At 36.6% G+C, this 18061-nt stretch overlaps 1 protein-coding gene across 1 annotated transcript in view; it reads right to left on the bottom strand.

The window, feature by feature from the left end:
- Positions 1-4214: 4214 nt before the first annotated feature.
- The window catches only part of LOC136256363 (protein NLRC3-like), a 54620-nt gene continuing 40773 nt past the window's right edge, over positions 4215-18061 (bottom strand). Inside the window, exon 5 of the mRNA XM_066049300.1 lies at positions 4215-8747. Within this exon, the coding sequence (XP_065905372.1) occupies positions 4462-8747 (4286 nt within the window). The 3' untranslated portion in view covers positions 4215-4461. The remainder of the gene's footprint in view (positions 8748-18061) is intronic.

Here is an 18061-nt window from a genome sequence, read left to right as displayed (position 1 = left end):
TCAGCGAAACAGATAAATACTACTGTAATTGGTTCTGTCATACAGTTTATTCAACCACCACAGCCATTATTAAAATTTATTATCATTGCAGCCATTTCTTGGCCGCCACCTTTGATTTCACAACTTTTTTCATGCAGGCTTTTTAAGGCCACATCATTTTTTCACTTGACTGTTTTTGTGTGGATTTCACTTCTTTTTGTACTTTATAAGGCCCCAAAACCAGCCTATAGCTGACTTTGGGGTAGGTTTTTACTCACATTTCTTCTTTTCTATACAGATACAATGATGATTATTTAAGACAGACTTATAAATTCGTTGTATTGCATGATCTACTTCAATATGTGGTATTATTGTAATACTCTAATAGAGTGCACATTTTTTGAGGACTTCTAATAGAACATACTTAGAATGTTCTAGAACAATCTAGTACTTCTATTAGTAGATTTATGAAATTACAAAAGTTTATTCATAACTGCAGATTTAAACTAGAATTTGCATTTATTAAAGCAGAAATTAAGTGAGGTGATCAGCCAAGATAGCAGTGGTACAGTGGTTAAGGATGCAGGTGTTTTGTATGGAGGTCCTTGATTCGAACTCTGGTAAGTTTTTTCGACATGTTTTGTGCACCTTTTTTACCCCGTGGTGACTGCTCTATTAGAGTATCTCGATCCCATAATTTATATACACTTGTTTGATTTTTGCTTTATAGCTTTACATAATTCTGTTGCTATTCAAACTATCAAAAGGCACTGCTATGATGATTAGTCTATATTTTCAAGTTATTCCCATACTTGGTTTACCCAGTAGCCATGACAGAACTTTGCTCTCTTTTTTTACATGAATAAATGCTTATAACTCCTTGAGTATTCATTGTATTCACAGCAAACTTAGTACGTGACTTCACCTTTATATGCTCTTCATTTGTGCCAATGATCAAGACAACCAAATCGCACATTTACATTTAATAGCAATTTTTGCAAAGTGTGCAAAAATAAACCCATAGCCCCTATATGGCATAAGAAGAAATAGCCTAAGAAATTAAAATGAAAGTTTGAACGCAAATATCTCGCAAATGGCTGTTGCAAATTTAATCAAATTTGCTGTGTGGCCTGCCCTACCTGACGGATAGCTATAATACAAACATGGTGTGCTTTGGAGAAGGGCCATGGAGCCATGCATGAATCAAAAAGCTGTTTTCTTTCTTCCTGTCAATATACTCAGGGTGTGGCATGCAGACTTAATTATTTCTTGGCCACACAACACACTATACTTGGTCTGTCTCTATTAACAGATATATTTATGGCCTGCTCACCTAATAGGTGAAGGAAGACAAACCTGCATTCACCACATTACTTTTATGCAGAGATTTGTAAAACATCAATCGTGGGTTTAAATTGTGGGCACAAAAAAGAAAAGATTGTGGGTTTTACCTGTTGTAGCGATACCAGTTCTAACCAGGGGCGGATACAGGGGGGGTCAAAGGGGGCTCTTGACCCCCCTCCAAAAATTTTTAGTATTATAAGATCGAAATACTCTAATAGAGCAGTCACTCTAATAAAGCAGTCACAGTATTAGAACAGTGTGTAGTGAGCTATTTAAGGATTTTTATGTACTTTATCAGCTATAAATACGTGGTTGGTGAGGTGGGCAGCTATTGTCAGCTGGCTGTGACCTTTTCTTTTTTTTTTTTTTTGGTATCATAATATGGTTGAAATGTGCTACATAAAAAAAAGCGATCTCCACATAGCAACAATGATAGTGATGCTTAGTTTTCCCTTCAAGAGAATGCTTAGCCCAAGCAAGCCAACATGCTAAACTCAAACCCACAATGCAAAACTTTAAGCAGTTCAATATAAAGAATTGAAGGGAACTTATGCTTTGTAAGTAACTGCTTCAGCATCAAAGGCAGTTGTGGTCAGGGCAATAATATTATTTATAGCCTTGTGGTTTCCTTTGATCTGAGGTGTCAAAGTGGTATATTTACTGATATACTTGTACAGGGTCTCAATGATAGCAAGAGTTAATAATAGTAGGGAGAGTATCTAATGTTCAATAGGCCTGTATAAAATGAGCATGTATACGTAGAATGATCTGGCTTCTTGCCAGACTTGTTGATTGCAGGAAAGGAGATGCAGAATGCGGCACACTGCTGATACTCGATATCGATACAGCCTGAATCCTGTGATCTGATCCAAATACAAGCATGTCTACTTCAGTACTGCTTGAAGCCTTCTCCAAACGTAGGGGGTGTTAATTCTTGAAGTGGCTGTCTTACTGAAAATGAATCTTTGTGTCTTCCTGTACTACTGGAGTCTTTTCCACTAGATTTTGGGCATGTCAATTCTCAAAGGAGCCATAGTGAAGACGATACTTCTCCGATTCTTCCATAGCTTAAATTTCACACTGGAGTTGCCATCATAGTATTGCTGCCACTGCCAACTATCGATTCTATAAGGCCATACAAAACATGTTTAATGCAGTCATTAACACTATTCGAAACCACAAAGGAATACAGAAATACTCTAGATGATCTAAGCGCTCATTTTATATAGGCCTATTGGGTGATAGATACTACTATCATTAACTCTCCGATCTAGATGATAGTCATTGCCTTAAAATTATAGGAGTATCCTATTCAAGTACACAAGTACTACTGAAAATGCTCTCAGATTCAATCCTAAAGCATTCAGATTTCAAAATTTTCCTGTGGGGGGCATGTCCCCAGTATCGATACAGGCCACATAAAAAGCTGATCAGGACTTTCCCTCCCACATGCACTTTCAGTACTGTTCTCTGCCCCTGCTTCTGAATTTCAGTATGCTAAGGCCAGAGGTTGATCAATAATAACATTCAGTGGCTTGTATGAAAATGCATGTTGAGACACATGCCATGCTTGAGCCAAACAATATTGTAGTACAAATAGCTATATTATATATTGTATACATGTTGAAAATTCAATAAATCAGGGCCAAATATTAGGTGCACATTGTGCAATGCTAAAAGAGGCAGTGCTTATAATGAATGTAATTTATACTAGCTTAGTATTTCATAAAGCTCACAAATATTATTATTTCACAGCTAGACCCTATCAACAATATGTCCATCCTTCCCATAATTATACAGGATTCTAGACACTTCATTTAATTTTGATTCATAAACAATAGTTTCCTTTCCTTCCAGAGAAGCACACAACCACAGAAAAATGCACCATAACAAGTACAAAACTAAACATATGCACACAAATACCTAGCTAATATCAACTATCAAGGCAAATAAATTACAAAGAAAACAAAAAAAGGGATGCATTGTCAGTATATAGCAACATTTTAACTTTAGTTTACACCATGGGTGGTGGAAAGGAAAGAGGAGTGGGAAGTGATTATACATTGGTTATTGTAACACCTGTCAACTCATCCATCACCTTGCTGGGTATATTATTGTTTCATAAATCTATTTTTCTAAGATTCAAAACTTGCAAAATTAATATTGAAACTTCAGATTAGCATAAATTATTAATGAACAATGAAGCTCTTCTATAGAGAAACATTTAATCTGATGACAACTGCTAAATCATCTACCATTTCTTCTGTTGTTACCTAAACTCAACTTTAAATTCTAAGACTATAGGCAATCCTTTTGACAAAGTAAAAATAGAGATAACTGTAGTGAAGCATCTGAGAACACAATACAGTGTGTACATTGAATGTAATTGTTTTGTATTGCACGCAATAGCTAAATTGTCCAAAGATGTGTTGAGGGCCACCAGCTATGATAAGCTGGTTATGAGTTATACTAACAAGCCCTGTGTTAGTTTGGCAAATGACAAATATAATTTGGCAATTAAAACTGTACTATTTACAAGGCACTGTAGACTGGATGCCATGGGCCAGTGACTCAATTCATTAAAGTTTTCAACAATACTTTAAATTGCCCTTGCTCACACTCACGTGAGTCACATCATGATCAAATAGATGGATCACGTTCCACCACTTCAGGACTGTAGCCAGACTTTATCAGGGTAGTTCCTTTAGATGAAAACATATTGGTAATATTTTTATGACTACAACTATAGCTAAGTATTAAGAACTCCATAACTATTTATCATATTCAAATCTAACTACTGCACAGCAAAAAAATTTGGCAAGAAAAAATGGTCATTGCCAGTATGTATGTGCAAAATCCAATTATGAACTGAACTTAAATATGTCGAGAATTTCATTTTTCACAGCTTGGCTGTTTATTGTTAATTCTACAATTCAACACAAGCATTTAGTGTACACACAATGCTAAAAAATCAATCAACATATAATTGTATGAGACGTGTGTGCTTTGTGCATAAAATAAATTAACTTGACCTTATTTACAATGTGTATAGATCTGTAAAATGTTTTACTGCATGTGTATGTATGAAAGGAAGAATAAATAAAAATTGCTGCATTAAGACTATTCAACTCAACTCTACTAAATATACAATTTCAAATCAGGTCTATTGGAGAACATCATTTTGATGTCTTCCTTCTTCTGCTCATCAACGTCGTTATCACAAACAACCAACAATTGAAAACTCTTATTATTACTGGCTGCTTCAGCAATTTGTACCACTCCATCAGTTTGAAGGTCATTTCCACCAACTAAAAGAATACCTAGAGAATAATTTGTGGCTACAACATCACAAATACCACTTGCAGCTTCTTTGGTCACATTGTTATTACTAAGTGTTAGTACTCTCAGAGAACAGATATTTTTTGCTGCATCAAGAATTTTAATTACTCCAGTAGTTTCTAACATGTTATTACCAAGGTGCAGTTCCTGAAGGTTTGTAGAACTGTTAATTACAACTGCTAAATCATCTGCAGCGTCTTTAGTGATAAGGTTATTAAACAAGTCAAGTTTTCTTAGCATTTCCAGTTTACTAAGTGCTTTAGCAATCTTACAAATTCCTGTGGATTGTAACCGATTGATACTCAACGATAAACCTTCTAGCAAAACATTATTAATAATAATTTCAGCTATTTCTTCAGCAGCATCATCAGTAATTCCATTACTAGACAAACTCAGTAATATTAATCTAGAATGACATTTCAAAGGTTCAGCAATTGTTACAATTCCAGAGGATAGTAAACTATTCCCATCTAGCCACAGTTGTTCTAGTAGGTGATTACTATTAATCACAGCTGCTATACCATCACATGATCTACTAGTGATATTGTTGAAGCTCAGATCAAGTACTATCAGTGTTGAAAGAGTTTGTAATGAAGTCAAGATCAGTTCAGCTCCTTTATCACACAGTACATTACCCTTTAGCCACAACTGCATCAGTACATCATTGTGGTGTAAAGCTGCTGCTAGTTTGGATGCTGCTTCTTCTCCAATATTACTATATTCCAAATCTAGAGCTACTAGTCTTTTGATAGTATCAGTCAATGTGAAAATAACTGCTGTTGAATCAATTTGTGATAATCGTTTATATGATGATTTTGCAATAAATGATGAAGCATTAGTGTGAGTTATACATTGATTAATCACACTAAAATACTTTAAGATTCTCAAAGGTGCTACAATTGAATTATTATAAATGTCATAACAAAACTTGTTTAAATCAGAACATAAATAATTCTGCATCTCCAAACAAAATATTTCAAACATACTACCATTGCCTACGCTTGATGAATTGCTCAATTTGTTCAGAATCTGAAAAATTCTAACATGCATGTACTGTGTCTTGTCTAAAACAACCCCACCAAGCATTAGTGCCTCAATGGAAGTGATGCTGGTTATAATCGATACCAAATCAAATACCTCTTCTACACTATAGCTGTTATGGGAAAAATCCATTGCCTTCACATTGGGTAAACTACAACAAGCCTTAGCAACATCTCTCAAACCTCTTTGTAACATATTATCACCAAGCCACAGCCTTTCAAGTGCAAAATTACACTTAATCACAAACACCAAATGATCTACTGCTGTTGTAGCAAGATTAGTATCACTAATGTACAAGACTACTAAACAATTTTTCCAAAGCACTTCGAATAATGTAGTAAATGCAAACAGTAGATCATTTCCTGCAATGTAAAGATGAGTTAACTTGAGGTTTCTAATATGATGGCCAAAGTCATTCATCACATTTCCTGGTATGTTGTTATCACGTATGTTTATTGCTTTAATACTTGATTTTTTTAATGCTTCTAAAATTACTGCTACAGATGATTGCAAATTATTATTCGCCAAGTAGAGTTCTTCTAGACAAGAGCTGTTTTTGATGGTATCTGCCAAATCATCCACCACTTTTCCCGACATGTTATTGCTATTAAAGTTCAACACTTTAAGATTTGGATTTCCTGTTAAAGCTTGAAAAATTACAATTGCAGATAATTGTAAATTATTGTTATACAGAATGAGTTCTTCTAGGCAAGTATTGTTTTTGATGACATCTGCCAAACTATCTGCGATTTTTCCAGACATGTTATTGCTACTTAAGTCCAATGTTTTAAGATTTGAATTTTCTTTCAAAGCTTGTAAAACTACAACTGCAGATGACTGCATATTATTGTCACACAAATAGAGTTCTTCAAGACTGGTATTGTTTTTTATGACATCTGCCAAATCATATGCCATTTGTGATAATTCAATGTTCTGCAGCGCCAAGTTCGTAAGTTTATTTGTGTGTCTTAAACATTTTATGAAGCAAGTTGACGATTCTGAATCATTTACTTTCCATCCTTCAATACTTAAAATCTTCAGCATATTGTTTTTTATTAAATGCTCACCTAACACACTAGCAGTATTGGTTGTGATATGACAATCCCTCAAAATTATAGCTGATAAAGAATCATTCATGATCAGACCATCACATATTTGTTGTGAGGTAGCTCTATATCCCAAGAGTGTTCCTCTGCTTTCCAACAATACTGCCAGTTTATGATTGTGTGCAAGTTCTGCTACAATATTGTGATATGTTGTTTCTTTTGTGTTCTTATCAACCAAATAGCCTTCAACAAACAGACTGTCATCACTTCTGGTATTACACAATGACAAGTATACTTTGATGTAATCACTTGTTACATATAGGTTATAAAACAACCAATACGTGTCATAGTTTAACTTACTGATCAAAGCATTTTTCTCTAGGAAATTTTGTTTATTCTCTTTGTACAACATTATTTGGTACTTACCAACAGCATTATCAGTATTGAGATTTCTAAATGTAGAGAAACTTTTAAATAAATTTAAGCTGTTCATCTTTGTCCACATGTTGTGTTTATCTTCACTGGTAGCTCCTGATACATGACTGTAACACAACATGTGTTGAAATTCGATTGTAAAAGATTTGTTCATCTTTATAAACATAATCCATGTGTTCATATAGCTATCAGCAAAAAAAATACTTTTAAGCAACTGAAACTGATGACAAGGTTCAAGTGAACTGATGTAATAAGCTGCCAGGTATTCTTGAATTGACAAGTGCACAAAATTATAAGAAACACGTTTGTCAATTGTTTGTTTACCATAGTCAGTAAACTTGGAAAAGTTTAACAATCCTAATCCATGAAAATTATTAAATGATATAGCAAAATTAGAACACACAGCTTCAACATCTTCTGCAGTAAATACTATATTTTTAGTTTTAATAGTAACAAAAGCAAACTTGGAAAGATTTGATAAATACTCTTTATACCTTTGAGGTAAATTTTGTAAAGACAATACCGTTGTGGGTGGACTAGCCTCTAGCTTTTGCAAAAAACGAGAAATAGTTAAGCTAACAAACTTTTCATACAATTCACTTTCATCATTTGGTAACTCATCATATTCTTTAAAGGTGCATACCAGAATTGTCATCATAATAGGAATATAGCAAGAAGCATTGATGTTGCTATGAGTATGAATAAAAGTTTTTAATGCTATTACCTTATCAGGATTATCTCGTAATTCTTGCTCAATGAAAGACTTTTTACTCTCTTCAGTAAAACCTAACACTTCTACTCTAACATCTGATATTTTCTGAAGATTTTCAGATGCAATAGGACGAGATGTGACAACCACTTTGCAATGCATTAGGGTTTTACGTTTAATTATGTTGGTAACCAACAAATTACCCTTGTCATCAGAAAATTCATCATATCCGTCCAATATTATTGTGGTGTCAATATTTCCAGTTGTAAAAAGCATTTCAGCATACTGCTCTGATACATTTATCATTGATTTTTCAAAATTATAAAAATAATTTATTAAATCTTTGAATTCATAAATTTTTTGCACAGCAGGATCACGTAAAAATATTAAGAAAACCAGTGAGTTTTTATTGAGCAGCAATCCTTTAGCCCAACGATAAGCAATTTCTTTGCATAATGTTGTTTTTCCCATACCAGGTGCTCCATCAATTAGTATCATTTTTGGCTCAACAAATGTTCCATCTTCTTTTTGGATTGGTTCAAATATGTCTGAAATTTTAGCACTTTTTGATGTTTTATAAATCAACTCATTATACTGTAAATGTGAAAACCTTTTAAAAGTGGATGCAAACCTAACTGATGATCTATCACTGTATTCTGATAAGCCTCCCATCATAGCATCAGCAACTTTTAATATTTCATTTTCACTTCGTCGTTTAAGGTGATGTATTAGAAGCACATTCACAAAGTGCTCAGGATATAGCAGCTGCCATATATCCTCTGTATCATCTGGTGAAATATATCTGGTTTGGATGTACCTTTCTCTTGAATGTCTGAAGAGTGGTTCTAATGGATCTTTATGAAATCAAAACATGAAATGTTGATACTTGTATATTTACATTCAACATATACAGCTTAGAGTTATAATTGCACAAAATAATATAGGAATTTTAAGCTTGATTAGGGATCATAGAAATAAAAAGTAGGGAGGTTGCTTATACCTGTAGATTACTTGGACATTGTTAATCCCTACTTCAGCCACCCTATACCCATGACTGTATTAGGGATTAAATATTCACTAGTATATCTGCAGACCTCCCTTGTTTATTTCTATGATCCATAATTGAACTTAAAATTCCTAATACTTTTTTCATCAGTATGACTGGTAAAACCCCACACACCACATTAAAAGAAAGGAAGGCACCAGAGTTAATGCTTTCGTCTGAACACGTGCCCCAGGTATCAGTTACTAACTTGGAAGTGAAGTAGCACTACGCTTCGCTATCATCTATGTTCACCCTGTTATACAGTGCTATAAATGAAAAACAGTAGGAAAAGCACCTCTGCAATAAAACCAATCACCACGAAAAGTGTGGACGATTCGCGAGCCTCAACTACTCGAGATTAAAAGGTGGTCAATTAGCTTTGTTTTCACCTATTTCAGTCCATTACACAGTCACAGTGTTACAAACAAAGAACAGTACAAGAAGAGTCTCTGCAATCAATCCAGTAGCTACAGAAAATATGGGCAAGATACCAACACAGTCACAGGGAAGCCACATTGCACTATAGAGAATTGACACCTTGCATTGTCAGCAAAAAGAACTGGAACAAAAGGACAAAGGCAAGTCCATGATGCATGCATTGTATGTACTGCGGTAGCCAAAAAGGTACATTTCAGGACAAAGCGACGTCGAACAGTGAAGAAATCTAGCTTGTAGCTATATCCATTGTCGAGTTATGCTTGGCTGAAGGCATAAGTTAATCAGAATAAAATAGAAAATTTTAAAATTTCATAGAAACTTTTTGGAAGGGTTTGGGGTTGATCTGAAGACATTTTTGGACTTGGCTGTGCCTATACTGCCAAGTTGTCATGAAGGACATTTGAGGCTGATTTTAGGGTGATACTTTTGGCTGAAAAAGCCCAGTTCTTCAAGATCCCTAATATACATTACTACTGTACTATATGATAACATTACTACAGGACAAGTTATTTCTACGTTCAATAGGGACACACTGTAGAGTCTGGTTGTTAAGCGCACATGTAGTAGCAGTAACATGGGCACAAATGATTTGCCTGAAACATATGCACGAGCACAAGGGCGCAGCCTGTATACGCATGAGCATGAGGGTGCAGCCCGAGTACAAGTACACATATTTCAGGCAAATCACAAGTGCCCATGTTACAACTAATATATTCCACTTGGGTGACTCACCTGCAAGTGTGGGAAACTGCAGGAATGCTTTGCGAGTGTATATGGGACCATGTAAATTTCGATTGTGGATAACATCATAAGAGCAAAGACAATGTGCTGCTGAGAGGTCGAACGTAAGTGTATCGACATGAGCGTGCAGCTCGCTTTGATTGTGGGTATGCAATTAAACACAGAAAGCCCAAATGTGAGCTGAACTGCTCATAATGAAGCTTAAGTGCACTATAAAGTACTTACTTTACTAGCCATGAATAAACTAAAGCAGTGAATATGTTAACACTAATAGCCAAATCAATTAAGCACTACATCCAGTATCTGGACATGGCCACCTGACTAGAATACAATCATAACAGCAATATAAACTAACCTGTGACCCTCTTCATTCAGAAAAACAATGAACTATCTTCTCACAACTTATCTATGCTTTGGCTCACTTTACAAAACTAAAACCTACTATCGATCCTGTGAAGTGTCACTATATTAAAGCAGAGATCACACAGTTTCATCAAAGAAATCAGATGATTTCTGAGAATGCTTGGAATTCATTAATGAGAATAGGAGGTAGTAAATGCAAGTTATATCACTCCTAGAAAGGATATAACTTGTATATACTACCTCCATTTTGCATTAATTCATTCCTGAGCACTGATAGCAGTGTTATTAAACCACTTATACACCTTCACTTCCCTTTGAAGCGAGGTGTGAAAGTGCTATATATATATTAAACGTATATATTACCTGTTAAGCGAATAACTGTTTCTTGTACTTAATCATGGTTGATAAGCACATGTGGATGGACACAAAGCTCCAACATGAGACACAGCTATACAAGAGAAAAAAAGCTAGAGGTGTGCTAATAATGAGTCCCATCCAAAAACAGCTTATAGCTGTAAAAAAAGTGCGTGTCCAAGTGAAGCAGAGTTAACTGCGACAAAAAGTAATGATATCATAATGCGGCAATGTGCGAGGTGTGCAAGTAGTAAAATAAATATTAGCTAATCAGATAATACAATATTATTGTTAAAGTGTTAATGAGAACTATGTGATGCTGCTAGTTTTAAGTGTGTAAGCATCTTCATAAATGCCACACAAATTTGATTCTCAATAAAGCAATGTGTATAGACCATGGCGGGCCACTGTAGAAGATTTTCATAGCAGTTATATATATCTAATCAAAAACAGCCTAGCTGTAAAAAAAGGAGTGCGGCCCTTGAAAAGGCTATGGTCAAAAAAGATGTGAAATCCAAGGTGGCGGCCAAGAAATGGCTGTGATGGTAGGTTAATGGTAAAAAATTTAATAACGACAATTCAGGTGAATTTGGTGCCGCTTGGTCAATTGGCACAAAATTCACCTGAATTGTCGTTATTAAATTTTTTACCATTAACCTACCATCACAGCCATTTCTTGGCTGCCACCTTGGATTTCACATCTTTTTTCACCATAGCCTTTTCAAGGGCCGCACTCCTTTTTTTACAGCTTGGCTGTTTTTGATTAGATTTCACTTCTTTTTGTATTTGCAGGGGCGTAGGGAGGGGGGTTCCGGGGGGTTCAGGAACCCCCCCCTATAAAATTTAGCCTTCTGTAAGCAGGATCCTAACACACCATTTAGTGTGGCAGGACAAAATGAGTGAGTTGATAAAACTTACATTCATCTCTCAGGGAAGGATTTACAGAGGTAACATGAGCCCTCTTCAAAACTTGTTAAAAAGATCGATATACTCTAATAGAGCAGTCAGGTATATACTCTAATAGAGCAGTCAGATATACTCTAATAGAACATGCATGTAAATATCCATGTCCACATGAAGTTTTTCAGACATTCCAACATTAAATGCAAAACTTAGCATGACCTTATACTGCTATAGCTTTGGTGTGCAGTGTTTAAAGATATAGAGCTCCAGTAATTTATCACTTTTGTTATGCAAAATTAATTCATGCTATGCATATTTGTATAGTTAGCTATATTGTTTTGATTGTCATTTGTATCAGTGGATTCATGGCTCCTATACCACAGTGAGATATAACCATCACTTACAGATTACTATATGTGTCTCTATGTGTTATGCTGTCTGTTTCCACTAGGTGAATTTATCTAGTACTACCTTCATCCCTGGGGCACTTAATGTATCATAATTAATGTACTTTTTGCATAAAATAGAGTAATTTGCTGAGTTTTGATTTATTAAAATATTGAAAGTCTCTCAGCGGCTGGGGGCTGTGCCCCCAGACCCCTGCTTCTAGTAACTCAATGCTAGTGCTGGAACCCCCTTTCAAAAAATCCTGGCTACGCCCCTGATTTGTATACCCCAAAGCCGGCCTATGGCCAGCTTTGGGGCTTTTTAACCTATATATGTTTCTTTACCACAGGAAAAAGAAAAAGATGAAGCAGATTTTATAAATACTTCTCATTCTGATTTTATCAGTAAATGTACAAATTATATATATATATAATGCATATATCAAGAGTTCATTATATTATGAACTCTTGCATGTATTTATTACATGTCAATTAATCCTCACAGGATAATTTGCAGCTGATCTCTCTACTGGGTGACTTGAAATGTAGCTGAACTCTCTACAGGGTGATCTGCTTGTACGTATATGAACTCTTTACAGGATTCTCTCTACAGGGTGACTTGACTCTAGCTGAACTCTCTGCAGGGTTATCTGTTTGTAGTTGAATTCTCTACAGGGTGATTTGTTTGCAGCTGAACTCTCTACAAGGTAACTTCTTCTAGCTGATCTGTCTACAGGGTGACTTGTTTCTAGCTGGTCTCTCTACAGGACGATTTGTTTGTAGCTGAATTCTCTACAGGGTGATGTGTTTGCAGCTGAATTCTCTACATGGTGGTTTCTTTATAGCTGAACTCTCTAAAAGGTGACTTCTTCTAGCTGATCTCTCTACAGGGTGATTTGTTTGTAGCTGAACTCTCTACAAGGTGATACTTCTAGGTGATCTCTCTAAAGGATGACTTGTTTCTAACTGAACTCTCAACAGGGTGATCTGTTCATAGCTGAACTTTCTACTGGGTGATTTGTTTGCAGCTGAACTCTCTACATGGTGGTTTCTTTGTAGCTGAACTCTCTACAAGGTAACTTCTTCTAGCTGATCTTTCTACAGGGTGATTGATTTTTTTGCAGCTGAACTCTCTACATGGTGATTGCTTTGTAGCTGAACTCTTTAAAAGGTGACTTCTTCTAGCTGAACTCTCTACAGGGTGATCTTTTCATAGCTGAACTCTCTACAGGATGATTTGTTTGCAGCTGAACTCTCTACATGATGATTTCTTTGTAGCTGAACTCTTTACAAGGTGATTTGTTTGTAGCTGAACTCCCTACAAGGTAACTTCTTCTAGCTGATCTATCCACAGGGCGATTTGTTTGTAGCTGAGTTCTCTACAGGGTGTGTGTTTGCAGCTGAACTCTCTACATGGAAGTTTCTTTGTAGCTGAACTCTCTACAATGTGACTTCTTCTAGCTGAACTCTCTACAGGGTGACTTGTTTCTAGCTGATCTCTCTACAGGGTGACTTGTTTCTAGCTGAACTCTCTACAGGTGATTTGTTTGCAGCTGAACTCTCTACATGGTGATTTCTTTGTAGCTGAACTCTCTACAAGGTGACTTCTTCTAGCTGATACAATGTGACTTGTTTCTAGATGAACTCTCTACAGGGTGACTGCCATGTAGCTGAATTGTCTATCAGATTAACTGTTTGTAGCTGAATTCTGTACAGAATATCCTCCAATGTAATATAATTCTGTAATGGAGTAAGTTATAAACGTAGCTGAATGCTCTATTAGGGTGACTGTTCTATTAGAGTATCTCGATCTCGCATTTGCTACTCGTAGTTGCCTTTCGAATCATGACTCAGTGGTTTGTAATCCGATTCTTCTGTACTACTGCAAGGACTTTCTATGATGATTATTCCAGCTACACACTGATTTTCAGCTCACTGCTCTAAGCGATTTGTCTGGTAGATGTGAAAACTAATAGTTTTTTTTATTCATAAAAATCGATCGCGTAATTTTGACACAGGTTGGGTTTTGTGTCATATCTCCATGGTCTTTATCTCAATTCCTTTCAAACCACAAAAAGGCACTCCTACGATGGTTACTCCATCTACATATAAATTTTCAACGCATTCCTCCAAGGGGTTTACCCTGTAGGCGTGACAGACCTTCGACCTTATTTTACGCAAATAATCGGTCATAACTCCGTGTATGTTCATCGGATTCCTACCAAAGTTGGTACTGAGATCCGCCTTAATGAGCTTTTTAAGTGTGCCAAATTTCAGCCCTATCCGAGTACGCATTCGTGTTTTATGTAAATATTTTAATAATGACAATTCAGGTGAATTTGGTGCCGCTTGGTCTTGGCACAAAATTCACCTGAATTGTCATTAAATTTTTTACCAATAACCTACCATCACAACCATTTCTTGGCCGCCACCTTGGATTTCACATCTTTTTTCACCATAGCCTGTCTGAGGGCCGAACTTTTTTTTACAGCTTTGGATTAGATTTCACTTCTTTTTGTATTTGTATACCCCAAAGCCGGCCTATGGCCGACTTTAGGGCTTTTTTTAACCTATCATTTTTTCTTTACCACAGGAAGAAGAAAAGATGAAGAAGGGTGATTTCTTTGTAGCTGACCTCTCTACAAGGTTATCCTTCTAGCTGATCTCTCTATCGGATGACTTGTTTGTAGCTGAACTCTCTACAGGGTGGTTTGTTTGTAGCTTACTTTTCTACAGGGCAATTTGTTTGCAGCTGAACTCTCTACATGGTATAGTTTCTTATAAGCTTAACTATCTACAATGTAACTTCTTCTAGCTGAACTCTCTACAGGGTGACTTGTTTCTAGCTGATCTCTACTGGGTGACTTGTTTCTAGCTGAACTCTCTACAGGGTGATTTGTTTGTAGCTGAACTCTCTACAAGGTAACTTCTTCTAGCTGATCTTTCTACAGGGTGATTTGTTTGTAGCTGAATTCCCTACAGGGTGACTTGTTTCTAGCTGATCTCTGTAAAGGGTGACTTGTTCCTAGCTGAACTCTCCACAGGGTGATTTGTTTGTAGCTGAACTCTCTACAAGGTAACTTCTTCTAGCTGATCTTTCTACAGGGTGATTTGTTTGTAGCTGAATTCTCTACAGGGTGACTTGTTTCTAGCTGATCTCTCTACAAGATGAATTGTTTCTAACTGAACTCTCTACAGTGTGATCTGTTCATAGCTGAACTTTGTACTGGGTGATTTGTTTGCAGCTGAACTCTTTGCATGATTGTTTCTTTGTAACTGAACTCTCTACAAGATAACTTCTTCTAGCTGATCTCTCTACAGGGCAATTTGTTTGAGCTGAACTCTCTACATGATGGTTTCTTTGTAGCTGAACTATCTATTAGGTACCTTCTTCTGGCTGATGTGACTACAGGGTGACTTGTTTGTAGCTGAATTCCCTACAGAATAACTTGCAATGTAATATAATTGAGTAAATTATAAATGCAGCTGAATGCTTTATTAGGATGACTGTTCTATTAGAGTATCTCTATCTCGCATTTGCTACATGTAGTTGCCTTTCGAATCATAACTCAGTGGTTTGTAATTCGATTATTCTGTACTACTGCAAGGACTTTCTATGATGATTATTCCAGCTACATACTGATTTTCAGCTCATTGCTCTAAGCGGTTTGCCTGATAGACACGAAAACTAATAGTTTTTTATTCATAAAAATCGATCGCGTAATTTTGACACAGGTCGGGTTTTGTGTCATATCTCCGTGGTCTTTATCCCGATTCCTTTCAAACCACAAAAAGGCACTCCTACGATGGTTGCTCCATCTACATAGCAATTTTCAACTGATTCCTCAAAGGAGTTTACTCTGTAGGCGTGACAGACCTTCGACCTTATTTTACGCAAATAATCTGTCATAACTCCGTGAATGTTCATCGGATTCCTACCAATGTTGGTACAGAGATCCGCCTTAATGAGCCCTTTATGTGTGCCAAATTTCAGCCCGATCCGAGCACGCATTCGTGTTTTATGGCGGATTTTGCGAAGTGTGCGAAATAGATTAGATTTCGAGGCGAAAATTATATAACTTTATTTGACAGATATCTTCTAGGTATGTATGCACGTATGTACGTATATTCTCGTGAACAAAACAATGATGCCACACTCATTCATTCATCCCTGAAAATCGATCTCTGCATAATTAATTCTAAAGGCGTTTAATCACTTCCAACCTCCTCTGAATATATCCAGTGAGTGCACTCATTTGGGTTTGGGTCAGCATTGAAACCGGGTCACTACTGCTGACCCAGATGACCCGGATAGCAATCCGGGTCAGGCCCGGGTTTGACCCGGATTAAATAAAGCTGAGGCGTGTGATAAGAGCTATGTTTCGAGTAGTCTCAAGCGAACGTTTTGAGTGTTCGATTCGTGTTGAGTAAACGAGTAGTTATGTGATAACTATAAGCCGGTAAGTTTATAATTTAAAATCAGTCAATGGGTTTGGTTCCACGTAGCCACTGTGAGTTTACAGACAGCAATTGGGTGTGGCTTCGTGCATACTTAGTATTGCAATTTCCCGATATATTAAAATGGGTGTGGCTCACAAAAGTACTTATACTGCTGCAAGACTAGACCTAGACTATATACAACTCATACAATAATCAATTAGTAGGCGTGGCTCCACGTAAGCTTGCAGACAGCAACGGACACAGTTTCGTGCTACAGACTGCACTTTCTAATAAATGGACGTGGCTGAGCACATGATAAGTGGGCGTGGCTCACGAAAGAGCTACGCGACTAGCATTTATAGGTTCCATGTCATCAAATGATTAATTTCGTTTCTCACGTGATCCAATCTGGGTCAGACCCGGATAATTTGTAAACCGGGTTGGACCCGGATGACCAGGAGAAAATGTGACCCGGTTGACCCGACCCGGTTTCAACGCTGGTTTGGGTGATTGATCGCCCTGTGCAGGCTATCAGCCTGATACAGATGGGAAGAGTTACAATCTGTAATAGCTGTAACACGGAGCATTCAGACTTTTGCCTGATACAGTATGCACTCATGCGTGTGTTACAACTAATACTCGTCATTTTAAACCAGACATTCAACCCAGGTTAACGTATTCATTTAAATGAGCTTCTTAACCCAGGTTGAACCTTGAAGTCATATGACACAAGTGACTTCAACCCTATAGAAAGCAGTAGGGTTCAACCCAAGTTGAACTCTGGTCTGCAAAGTAAAAGCAAGTTGTGGCTTTTGTTGAATACATAAAGTGCTTAGAAGACAATTATCACTCAATGAATACTATCGTCTGGTGATTGCTTGTGAACAGAAACTGGTGGGTTACTCAACCCAGGTTGAATTCACTTTTCAGTGTCCATGTGAATAACTTAACCAATCATTTGGTTATCTAAATCAAGAATATGTAATAAAATGGCATTAAAATGTGCTAACATGGTTCTTTCAGATCCGGTCACATTTGTACACAAAAACAACTATATACATACCAATGTTAAAATATAACATCTATGGTTCCGTGGCCACAGCCTCCCCCAACCCTCCCAAACCTCTGCTGCACCTCTCCTTTCCAATCCTAGATTAACTTCTGGTATTTCCAGGTCTGTGCTCTCCAACTACTTAGGATAGCAGCATTTCCTACATTTCTGGAGGCTTTGCTTTTACGTATATATACGTAATGTATTTGTACACAAACAGTAACATACACTGCAATACAAACATGCACATTTGATCACCAATTGTTATTGTGACATGTTGACTGTAAATGTTACATGGATGGTTGATTTGTGGCAGAGAAGCAGGTAATTCACGATAGTGAACAGATGGTATAGGAAGTAAATTGGCTAAAGTAGCTATTTGTTAATTTCGCTTGAATAGTACCGGTTTCCTTACAGTGTCTTTTACTGATGTTTATATCTCTGTTC

The sequence above is a fragment of the Dysidea avara genome, chromosome 5 (genome assembly GCF_963678975.1).
Source record: "Dysidea avara chromosome 5, odDysAvar1.4, whole genome shotgun sequence".
NCBI classification, from domain to species: domain Eukaryota; kingdom Metazoa; phylum Porifera; class Demospongiae; order Dictyoceratida; family Dysideidae; genus Dysidea; species Dysidea avara.
Note: the sequence above shows the minus strand (reverse complement) of the source record. Positions and strands in the feature narration are given on the sequence as shown.